General features: G+C 43.3%; 1 protein-coding gene across 1 annotated transcript in view; it reads right to left on the reverse strand.

Annotated features, from left to right (window-relative positions):
- Nucleotides 1-327: 327 nt before the first annotated feature.
- mmp14a (matrix metallopeptidase 14a (membrane-inserted)) overlaps nt 328-12,559 on the reverse strand; it is a 16,211-nt gene continuing 3,979 nt past the window's right edge. Inside the window, exons 2-10 of the mRNA XM_062515900.1 lie at nt 7,415-7,563; nt 7,108-7,230; nt 6,508-6,815; nt 5,996-6,157; nt 5,161-5,297; nt 3,420-3,558; nt 3,137-3,287; nt 2,808-2,923; nt 328-2,542 (exon numbers count right to left, since the gene is read on the reverse strand). Of these exons, the coding sequence (XP_062371884.1) occupies nt 2,217-2,542; nt 2,808-2,923; nt 3,137-3,287; nt 3,420-3,558; nt 5,161-5,297; nt 5,996-6,157; nt 6,508-6,815; nt 7,108-7,230; nt 7,415-7,563 (1,611 nt within the window). The 3' untranslated portion in view covers nt 328-2,216. The remainder of the gene's footprint in view (nt 2,543-2,807; nt 2,924-3,136; nt 3,288-3,419; nt 3,559-5,160; nt 5,298-5,995; nt 6,158-6,507; nt 6,816-7,107; nt 7,231-7,414; nt 7,564-12,559) is intronic.

The following is a 12,559-nucleotide window of genomic DNA, read 5'->3' on the forward strand; positions in this document are numbered from 1 at the left end:
ATGTTGTCGGCGGAATCCACCAGGAGGAAAAGTGTTCTCTGAAAGCAGTCATTCAACAGACCCCGTCTCCACAGTCCACAGTAACCACCCACAATCCACCCAACCACCCCCATTTCTGAGAAAAACCATGACACCTCACCATAGCAAGGGAAAGGAAGTGAGAGAGAGAGACAGTAAAGAGGTCAAGACAGAGAGGAGAGAGGGAAAAAAACAACCCTTTTGAGAGAATGGGAATTCATGGATGTGTCTGACGCCACAAAAATTATTTCTCAGATGATAAAACAAATGCTTACATTTGGGGGGGAAATGGGGGGGGAGAAGATGAAATTACATTTAGAAAATAACTTTATTTTTTTTTTGCATTCATAAAATACAAAAAGATTGTAGCAAGCAACAACTTGGTCCCTTCCATTAGAATCGTTATAAATATCATTACCATTAACATTGCTATAAGCTGCTTCCTTCGCGTTTTAATCTTTCTAGAACATACATCAGGCTTTGAAGATGTAAATTGTTGTCATCACATGATTACCAGGAACACAAGCCGGCTTCACATAAAGAAACCTTCTTTGCTCTCACTTGCTCATACATCGCCCAATGGAGCAACATGATAAAAGTTTAGAGAGCAGTTTTGAAACTGCCACGGAATGCCTCTGTCCAGCAGGACTTGCAATGACACTTATAGAAATAAATTTAAGAGTACAAAGTGGAGAACAATTATCAAAAAAAAAAAAAAAACAATACTCATACTAGCCACAACAATAGCAATAGTAGTACAAAACAATAATAGCAAAACACACAATGTACTTCAAATTGTACCAATCGAAAATGCTCTACTCTGAGAGGAATCCATTAAACTGGGTTCAATCAGGAACTGATTAATTCTCTCCATAAAACCATCCTCCTCGCTGTACAAAATGGCTGCCACGAGGTTGCCTCAAAGAAGCAGAGAGAGCAGGGGTCTGATGGAAGGGTGAATACCATCCTAGCCTGACGCATGCTTTGATTTCAGACTAGGTCTAACAATTACATCATACTGGATATTAAATAATGGTTAATGATAGTGTTACATACCCATTTGTTTAGCCATTAAGAGGAATATCATTTATCTAATCCAAATGTATTTATTTTTCATATTCTATGTTATGCTCCTCTCAGTTCTAGTTTATTTTTTAAAGTAAGTGCTAAAGGCTTTCCTTTGTGATCACATTGTAAGTTTGCTTGAAGTTGGGAAATTCTTCTTTGAGTTTAAACATGTAGTAGAGTAATAAGGGTCTGACGGAAGAATTTCCCCCAAAGTCCCTCTAAGGCAGTCCTCACAATGCACCTTTAACAGTGCATATACACATTTTTCTCACACATTCAGTCAATTAGCTGATATTCTGCAAACGTGCTTTAACGTTAGCTTGCTATCACTCAATGATAGCCATTAAAGTTCTCATTCGTAATGCTAACCTGTAACCGTTATATGTAGCCTATGTGACAACAAAAAAAATCCGTACCAAATGTGTTTCAAAAATTGGTCTCCTTCAAAACATTCATGTTGAGAGACACACACACACACAGGGGTGTCCTGTACAGCATCCGAGGGGAAAGTGCTCTGAGAGATGAAGATATGGAGTGAGCGTCTCCTCCACCTCCTCCTCCTCACCATGCTCTTGATTAGCAAATGGCTAATGGCTTCAGGGGTAATTTATTAGAAGCAAAAAATGGGGGACACTTTCTGAAGTTGTCTTATGAAAAGATACAAAAGTACAAAAGGAGAATAAAAGAATGCTAACTATACAGCGATACAGCTGGAGTCAAGTTTGAAATAGAGATGTCCAGAAAGGAACAATGGCAGGCAGTCACTAGATGAGAACCTGATGAGAGATATCTCGCTGGATACCTGGGTATCCAATCTTTGCATTTTCTCTTTTGTGTGGGTTTTGTTCAAAGAGCCAGAAGACACAACTGTACAATGTAAATATATAAACATACAACAGACATCTTTCTTTGAACCCGAAAACCTCTTCTTGTCTTTGACCCCCCTTCCTTAGCCTCTACAAACCCCATTCAAGTCGTCAACACCATCCCCCTTTTTTCTTGCTACTTCCCCCAGTACCATATCCTTCCATTCTTCGTTATACTACCCCCACACTCTTCCATTAGCACCCAACTCATTTGTCTTCCCCGTGTATTCTATCTCTCGCTGGTCTGTGTCGTACCTTCTCTCTTTACACCTTGTCCAGCAGGGACCTGTGGCAGTAGAGCAAGCGGCGAGGGGTGCCGTATCTGCGGAAGAACAGCAGAGCGCCCAGGGTGCAGAGCACGCACGCCAGCAAAAAGAGCGGGATCACCACGACCGCGGCTCCGGCCCCGCCCCCCTGGGACTCGTCCATCTCGATGATGATGACGTCCTCGTCGTGGCCACTCTTCTTGGGCTCCTCGCTGTCGCAGCCCATCCAGCTGCTCAGCACGGACTTGGGGAAGCCGGACTCCACCTTCAGGTGCTGGTTGTTGAACTTCCAGAACTTGTTGGCCTTGTAGAAGTAGGTGAATGCTGCGGGAGGAGGTGGTAGAAGGCATGATTAGATGTGACGGCGCCATGGAGAATAATGTTGTGGAGAACATTAGTCCTGATGGCACTCCGTCTTTGTCCATCTGTCTGACTCTCCTTTTCTCAATATATGTCCATGTTAAACACCAGCACACACACACACACACACACACACACACATACATACACAAACACACAAACACACACACACACACACACACACACACACACACACACACACAGTGAAGTTGTGAAGAGAAGCATGTACCTCCATCCTCGCTCATCATGGCACCTCTGGGGTTGTTGGGAACTCCCTTCCACACACTGATGGGTTTGGGGTAGTCTGCATCCACTGACTGTGTGATCTCATTAAAGCGGTAGTACCTGAGACACGGATATGGTCGGGGGGAAAAAAGAATACGTGTTAGGTCGGGTGTGAGCAAAAGGATGTTAAGAGACAAAATAGAAAGAGGAAGAATAACTCTGCACCATGTGAGGATATGACTAAGTCACAGTCACAGACTTGTCTAACTTTGCAATTGCGGTCTTTCACTGCAGCTTTTCGTCTGAGCTTGTGTTTGCTTAGTTTCCACTCACTTGTCTCCCCTGAAGAAGTATGTCATGCCAGTGGGGGTGTAGAGGATCGCAGCGTCCAGCTTGTCTTTGGGAAGCCCAGTGCCCAGTTCCTTCAGACTCTTAGGGAAGCCTTTCTCCATGGTGTACTCATTAAACACCCAATACCTTTGATCTGTATGTGTGGTGGCAAAAGAAAAGGAAAACAAATGAGAGGTCATGACGACTGCATCTACGAAAGACGAAGAGCTATGTCTGAATCACTAAAACAGATGTTGGTGGGACGAGATCTCGCTGAGGGACCCACCCTTGAAGAAAACAAATTTCCCATCGGGGCGTTCGTAAGCAGCATTAATGGTGTCTGGCAAGCCCTTGAAGATGTTTTCAATGAGCCGGGGGTATCCTTGCACGACTTTGTTGCCACGCACACGCCACAGCCATTTGTCCTGCATCATGGAGAGAACAGAAACTGTTACTGGCGATCGACACCAAAAGCATTTTTGAAGCATTTCGCCCATCTGATGAATGTCTATTGTTAGCGATAGAATTCGATTAGAATTGGTGTATAAATTTACACTGACAGCACTTTACACACATATTACGGTCATTGGCCACGTTCCCCACATTTCCCCACGTGTTCTTAGAGCGTTCCTAAGCACTTACAGTAACACTTAGCACTTAGCGTTCCTTAGCACTTAAAGGGATATTCCGCCATTTTTGGAAATACGCTCATTTTCCACCTCCCCTCGAGCAAAACAATCGATATTTACCTTGTTCCCGTTCATCCAGCCATTCTGTGAGTCTGGCGATACAACTTTTAGCTTCAGCCTAGCATAGATCATTGAATCGGATTAGACCATTAGCTTCTCGCCTGCTAGCTTCATGTTTAAAAGTGACTAAGATTTCTGGTAATTTTTCCATTTAAAACGTGTCTCCTCTCAAGTTAGAAAGTGCAATAAGACCAACTGAAAATTAAACCTGGCGTTTTTCTAGGCTGATTTGACATGGAACTACACTCTCATCTGGCGTAATAATCAAGGCAACTTGCAAACGTACCATAGGCGCAGTGATATCTTACGCAACATCTGAAAATAGTCCCCATAGACAACAAGCAGTAGTAGTGCCAGTAGCTGCAAGTTGCCTTGATTATTACGCCAGATGAGAGTGTAGTTCCATGTCAAATCAGCCTAGAAAAACGCCAGGTTTCATTTTCAGTTGGTCTTATTGCACTTTCTAACTTGAGAGGAGACACGTTTTAAATGGGAAAATTACCAGAAATCTTAGTCACTTTTAAACATGAAGCTAGCAGGCGAGAAGCTAATGGTCTAATCTGATTTCAATGATCTATGCTAGGCTGAAGCTAAAAGTTGTATCGCCAGACTCACAGAATGGCTGGATGAACGGGAACAAGGTAAATATCGATTGTTTTGCTCGAGGGAAGGTGGAAAATGAGCGTATTTCCAAAAATGGCGGAATATCCCTTTAAGAGCTTCTTAACGAATCTAGGAAACGTGGCCATAGTAAGTAAAAAAGAAAGCATATTTTTAAGCTTCACTTCTATTTTAGAGCATATACAGTATATGAACTGTATATGCTGTATACACTGTGCCGTTGAGCAAAGCACTTAACCCCGAGTTGCTCCGGCGCTTATCCCCGAGTTGTAATATAACTGACAAGGGCCATTGTTTGTCGCTTTGGATAAAAGCGTCTGCTAAATGAATAAATGTAAATGTAAAATGTACACATAGACAACACATGGATAAGCACGTTGTTGTTGTGTAACGTGTACATTGACCTTTCACTTTAGCTTATGTCTTGCTTGCGATGTAATTTTCGAAGTTAGAGCTTCTTCTGAGCCGATCTCTCACTTCAATCCCCCAGATAAGAAGCTGAAAGCATTCCAAGGAGATGAGGAGGCCCGCTTCTGGCAAAGATCCAGCCCAGATCGGCAGCCAGCCTGGGGCCTTATCTGTCTGCTATCCCCCCCACAGCAGGGTAAACTACTGTCTGGACCGGAGTCAGCTCGGCCTCTTCACATGAAGTCTCACCTTGAAGACAAACATCTCTCCTCTCAGCGTGGCGATGGTGTCGAAGTGGCCCTCGCAGATATCAGGGCCGTGTGAGGGCCTCCGGTCAGGCTTGCGGGTGGGCTTCGGAGGAGCGGGCGGTGCCCCTGTCCTGGTTCCTGTGGAAGGAAGGAGGTGAAATCTGTCACTACTGAAATCTTAGCGCATCTTATGCAGGAACCTTGCCCCTGGGGTGACCATTCTCACCAAGAACAATAACTATCACGATAAGGGCAAAACACTATCGCTCTAGCTAATATGAATGAAAACATCCGTGTGGGCTTTGGAGGAGCGCGCGGTGCCCCTGTCCTGGTTCCGGTAGAAAGAGGTGAAATCTGTCACTACTGAAACCTGAGCACTCAGTGTGTAGGGACCATGCCCCAGGGGTGACTAAAAGACCATTCACACCAAGAACAACAACTATCATGATAACAGCAAAAAACTATCACTCAAGTTAATATGGATGAAAACATCCACATGTGAACTATAACAACAACAAACTCACACATCGTTGTAGTTACTGTTATCTTTATTTATTTTCCCTGGCCAGGTCTTGAAAATGTAGTCCAGAATAAAGGCAAACAAATAATGAAACAATTTAAAATTAAGAAGAGCACAGGTTTTTGAGTACAAAAAGAGTGACTACGCAAGCTGTGCAAGCTGGTACCCAGACCAAAGACACCCATCAGACAAGACAGTACACTACAGCTTTGACTACACATTACACACAAAACAAACAGCTGTGATTACACATTACACACAGAACAAACAGGTAAACAAAGAAAGGACATTTAAACGGAAAAGAAAAATGACTCACCATAGATCTGCTGGATTCCTAGGCGGTCATCGTCGGGCAGTTCAAAGTTCTCTGTGTCCATCCACTGGTAGAACGGGGCCATAATGGCCGAGGGATTGTTGGAGTGCTCGAGACCCAGGGCGTGGCCGAGCTCATGCACAGCCACCAGGAATATATCATTACCTGGGACAGACGGAGAGAGAAAGTCAAGTCAAGTTGAATTTATTTACATAGCGCATTTCATACACAGAGGCTATCCAATGTGCTTTACATAGACAAAACCAAACAGTAATAGCAGATAAAAGCATAGACATAGAATAATAATTTTAAAAAATCATAATAAAACATAAAAAGAAAGCATAAATAAAGGTAGAATTCAAAAATAAAGAGTGATTAACAAGAAAACATAAAAAAACAGAAAGAAAGATAGAGTGAGAGAGATATTTAGAACATTCAAAATGTTCAAATGTTTTACAATTGTGTAGTCTATGCACACATTCTGGGCCACCATGAGTTAGCCATGTATCGCTTACCCCCTTGGTCCACATTGCCAGTCGTCCATGGCTCTGCACTGTCAAAGTGAGTGTCGCCCCCAATGCCTGGTCCAGGGAAATAAGCGTGGGCCAAGAATCCCCCTTCACCATCAAAAGGCGTACTGTCACCGTGGAAACCATCGGCGAAGAAGAGCATGATGTCTGCAAACTTGTCAACTTTTCCCTTGATGTGGCTGTAGGGGATCTCGCGGAATCGGAGAGGAATGACGTTTTCCCACACTCTAAAAGCTTTCCTGATGGCCTCGAACGTCTCGCGCTCTCCTACTTTTGGGGTGTGGTTCTGTATGCTGAAATGATGAATGACAGGGAGAGGGATTCATTTGAGGGTTATATTCCCACAATAATTTATTTGTTTACATTTTGTCTACGTATTTTATAACACGTGCAACATTCTGCATAGTCGTGGATTTTAATCGTAATCAACGGCTTATTCGCGTTACACCTTATTTCAGACAAAAAGTAATAATAACTCAACTTACTCAATATACTCAACTTACTGTAACCATTATGTTTTGGTCCCAACCTTATTTACCATGTTGCATGTTATGCTGTGATTCTATCAGGGGACAGGGCCCTCACCTGTAAGTGATTTCTCTCTTGTCCCACTTGAGGCCCTGGATGACGTAGCGTTTTCTCCTAAGGTTGCTCTTCAGCTCGGAGCCAAACTTATCAGGAACACCGCAGCGAGGGCGCGACATCGCCCTGCAGGAAACAACAGTGGGAATGTCACCCTCAGCGGGAATGTCACCCTCAGCACATTTCATAAAACAATAGGCAGACGGTAAGCGATATCCGAGAATGCCACGGTCGAAAATCTGCAGGATCGGGATCACGAGTTGGTTGACGTTGGCGCTCGCCCGACGTAGCCCGAGGGTTCAGCACTTACGTCATGGTGGCGGGGTCGATCGTTCCCGTGATGGTGAGGCCGTAGAACTTCTGCATGGCGGTGATGGCACTGCGGATGGACTGAGGGGAGCGGATGGCCTGGGCCCGAACATCGCCCGGTGGCAGGTAGCCATACTGCTGCAGCCACGCCTGAGAGAGAGAGACAGAGACAGGAGTTAGAGAACATCAGGAAGTCGGTTTCATTGTCCGGAAACTTCTTAGAAAAGGGTTCTGCTGGTGTACTCAAAAAACCTTATACCATTTGGGTGAAGTATTTCACTTTTTAAAAAGAGAAAGAGTAATGGTGTAGTGTAGTATAGTGGAAAATCTATAGCAATATATCTCATTCATCATGTATATTGTACATCATCAATAATGCCAATAGTTTGACTTTGGTTTTTATTTCATATTTTCTTTATAACTTCAGACTGAATGACATGTGTAAAATATGTATATCTTTATGATTAGGGATCATTCTTTTATAAAACAATTCATCTGTTGTATGTACCATATTCAGTGTCAGTGTCAGAAGTGTCAGACACTTCTTACATATTGTTCTGAATGTCTGCATTTCTACATCCATCCTCTACATGACAAAATGCAGCCTTGCGCCTTGTACAAATTCCGTGTAATATGACCCAAACCAGATATCCTGATTTTTCAGCGGTGCTGTCAGTCACAGCGCGAGTCATCGTACCCACACGGAACACAAAGCTAATCCACAAGTATCACCCATTTTCTGTACGGAGATGGAGCGCATTCCATTGGGATTACTGCTCAGTGCTGACACAGTGTCTAAAGGACTCACCACCAAATGGGAGCTACAGGCAGAACACCACTCATCAGCCATTAATCATATGAAATTATGTGTGTGTGTGTGTGTGTGTGTGTGTAGTAGCTTTGCATGCTCAGGTTCTGTATAAGCATGTACCAGGTCTAAAGGGGCATACCTGAGGGCTGGTTCATGGTTCACGGTTCATGGTTTTGGATCACTCATCTGTTTCTCTTTGCATCTGACCTGCCCTGATGTTTTCCAATAACAACTTCTAACTGCTGATTTGGTGTCATTAACTCTCATGAGCCTTATTTATGTGCCATTATATATGGGTGTGTATGTCAAGAGAAGTGTGAGACAGAGGTCATAGATATGAAAGCAATATTAGTGTCAGCATTCTGTATTTTACATCTTCTCACTCGTTTGTATGATCATACAGAGCTCTCTCTGGGAACCATCTATGTTTATCTATCGATTTCTATTTGTCTATCATGCTGTGAGTACAGTAGATATTGTTATTCCAGCCAGGATTGTGTCCTCTGCATTCACTTTAAAAATCTGTATTGCTAACAGAATAACATTGATATTGTGGTAATTGTTTTGTATCAAAATAAACATATCTTTACTGTTACGTGTCCCACAAAGCAACTACATAGACCTGTTCAGATCTATTACCTCCTACTCTAGATATTAACCATCACATGTTAGGCATCTGACTGAGGAGAGTGTGAAGTATGCTGATGTCAGAGTGTATGCATATAGGACCTGGACCCCAAACTAGAGCTTGTCAAACTAGAGCCCCCTTGTTACTTTTGTCTATTAGAATTCCCAGCCTAAACCTTAAAAAAAAATACTGTCATTGTGCCCTACAAAGAACTGGGAATGCCAGATGATTACACATGCGGTGTAGACATTTTTGTACATTGTGTAAAGTTAGGGGGGAAAGCATTAAGAACAGTCAACTACAGTGCCACGTAGTTCCATTCTCTCTGGGTAGAAGACTGTTTATGGCACTATTAAGACCGTGCCGTCACCGGGCACTGTGCACTCTTCTGAACCATAACAACAAAGGAAAACGCGTTTAAACCTTTCCACAGAGAAAATATCGACTTCAGTCCAGCGACAGTGGGCTGTTACTGGAGAGGCTTTTGTCTGAGACTCATATTGCAGAGAGGTATTGCAAACAAAGGACAGGCAGGCCGAAAAGGTCAGACAGGAAAGAAGAGCCAGCATAATTTCATTTTCACATCAACATGAACTACTAGTTTTATACACCAAGATAATAAAAAGGCAGCCACGTGGTAGTAACACCATAGGTCGTAACTAAAGAAAAATAAATAACCTTTTTTGAATTAAATCCGTCGCTGATCAAAGAGTGATGTGCTGGCTCAGCATCGTGTGTTTATGGTCAGAACCGTATAGTGTTCGAATTTTTTGATTAAGTCAACAACATTTTCCGATCGTCGTATCCTGAGTCTGCTTTTTAATGCCTTTTAGAGAGACTTGAGGCCTACGCACGGCCTCAGCAAACATCTCAACAGCTATTGTGTGGAGTTTTTTTTATGACGCCTCAAGAGTCACAAAATTGCCATGACTCAGTCACTGGCAGCGGGATCACATGACTAACGGTCACATGCACAACCATTGGAGGCTCCAGAGAGGGCCAGATGATTTTAGATGAGACTGAAACGACATCTACCTTGTGAGACAGGCTTTAAAGCAACACTAAAGCACTTTTCCTCTGTCGCACGAACGCTATTTGTTTGTCCAGCAAATAACAATGTCCACAGACAATGTAGAGCATGATTTTATGAACGTATGGTGTATTGCGACATTGAAGCAAGTCAAATTTGTAGTTTCTTTTGTCTCATTCCATCATACTACAGAACCGCTACCCGATCTGGTAAACTTATATAGTGCGGTTATAGCCGATAGAGGGCAGAAGCGAAGCGAATGCATTAGTGCCATTCACCCTGTTACGAATTGATGAACCGCTGAAACGATTTTGGAAACATTATTTTAAGGTACAAAAAACTCTTTAGTGTTGCTTTAAGTTTGTGTGGAACATAAGTATGGAAAGTCATTTGTATCGCTGTCTTGAAAATGTTGGTCCTTGCCAGCTGTTATAATACGGGGGCCATGCAAGTCAATCGCTCCAATTCCTTAATGACTTGAATTTAGTTGAGAACCGTATTTGACATTTAAAATAGTGACACTTCACAATTGTGTCTCTCTCTGTGACTGCACCAAGAATGTCAGTGTAATCATTGTACTGTTGAAGGCCCAAGCAATATGTGGCCTCAATTTGAGACAAACCTCCAAACCTCTAATGTATTTGTATAAGTGTACACACTCAATGTGTGTGTGTGTGTGTGTGTGTGTGTGTGTGTGTGTGTGTGTGTGTGTGTGCCGTGCCATGCCGTGCTATGCTGTGCTGTGCCTTTCCCTTTTGCAGACAGTGCCTCTTGGCTCACCGCAAATGCTAACAGCAAAATTAAATGGAATTTCTATGTAATACCACAAGTATGACAGTTTTACAGTCCCCTCACAGCTCAAACACATCTCTCCTCCTCACAAGGATCTCCACCATTCCGTGCTCTGCATTCACCCACTCAGTCTAAGAGAGTATAAAAGCTTGTTTTCTCACGAGTGTGAACATAATGGTTCATCATAGCTCAGTGGAAGGCGGGTTAAGATCAATCTAATGGGTGAGTGAAGTATGAAGTAGTTGAAGGAGAAAGAGACGAATGGTTGATGTGTGCGAGTGCTAGGGGTGAGGAAGTGAAGGGGTAGAGGCACAATTGAACACCTTCAGCGCTTTACTGTGCACAGACATGGCCAAAGCAAACAGGTCCACTAGGGAGAGGGTGGAGGTGGGCTAAGGTCGAACAACAAGGCTCAGTTATACGCAACCACTGTAGATTTAGGGTCAGCTCTCTTTTTTTTCTGACTCATGGTCTCCCTAAATCTCACACACACTCACACATACACACATGCACGCGCACACGCGCACACACACACACACGCACATGCACGCGCACGGACACACACACATGCACGCGCACACACACACACACACACACACACACACACACACACACACATACACACACACACACACACACACACACACACACACACACACACACACACACACACACACACACACACACACACACACACACACACACACACTGACACAAGAATCATCAGAAAATTCCTCTGGTTTTCTGACCCCATTTTTGTCAGTAGGAGTCAGACCTTAAACTGGAGTGGCAACCAAACCTCTTCCTTTTGTGTCATTCCTCTCTCTCTCTCTCTCTCTCTCTCTCTCTTTCTCTCTCTCTCTCTCTCTCTCTCTCTCTCTCTCTCTCTCTCTCTCTCTCTCTCTCTCTCTCTCTCTCTCTCTCTCTGCCAGCCAGCATGCTGCAGCTCCAACACGGGGGGCTCTGGCAACCCTCTAAAACCACTCTTTGCTCTGTCATTCTGCGTTGTCAGATATCTCCTCAGGCTGCCAACAACAACTCCCAGAACCCCAGCGTCTGCTCAGGAACTCCCCTCCCTGCAGTCGCCATCAAAGGTGCGCTTCATGGCCGGGCCTACGGAGAGTAAGGCCAGACGTGTGTATGTGAGGCCGTGATTCAGCAGAAGCATGGTCTTAAACACACTCACAGACTGGTCGAAATCTACAGCTCCCTTGACAAGACAGTCATGTCCACAGAGAGGAACGTTTTTGGGTGGTATGGTGCATTAATAGTGCTGTGTGAACGCGGGAAATGATCAAGGCTTAATGCAGGGTTTTTGTATTTTCAAACAAAAGATGCATACTTTTTGACATTATTTTTCTGTCAGCTGGATCCAGGGATCCAATCCAAGTTATATTTTTTTGTGTGTTGGTATTAGAGGAGAGGATATAAGTGTGTTAAGATCAACGTTAACATACGTTAACATATGTTAACATACTTATGCTAACATAGCATGACAATATTATATAATGGTTATATAAATGTAGTTCATGATACAGGCCACATACTTGAATTACTGATCATGATAAAGCACTTTCATCCCATTTTGCTATTAGAGAGTTCATATCTGATGCTAATTGTTTCTTGCTGGTAGTCTATTTGCATTCAACAAAAGGTTGTGTTGACCAATAGTCTACTAAAACCTCATGCCATAGTTAAGAGTGAAGAGTCATGTTTTAGTGTCATAGAAAGTATCTTCGCCTTTTGGCGTTTTAAATTGTATTTCTTTTGAAAAGCTTTCCGATGCTACATTGCTATGCATTTGCTTATGGTAATGCAGCTAGCCCTGGAGAATCAGACCTGACAATCATCATGGGAAGAGTGTGGAGATAAATTGAGGAAAACA

Source organism: Sardina pilchardus, chromosome 16 (genome assembly GCF_963854185.1).
Source record: "Sardina pilchardus chromosome 16, fSarPil1.1, whole genome shotgun sequence".
Taxonomy (NCBI): domain Eukaryota; kingdom Metazoa; phylum Chordata; class Actinopteri; order Clupeiformes; family Clupeidae; genus Sardina; species Sardina pilchardus.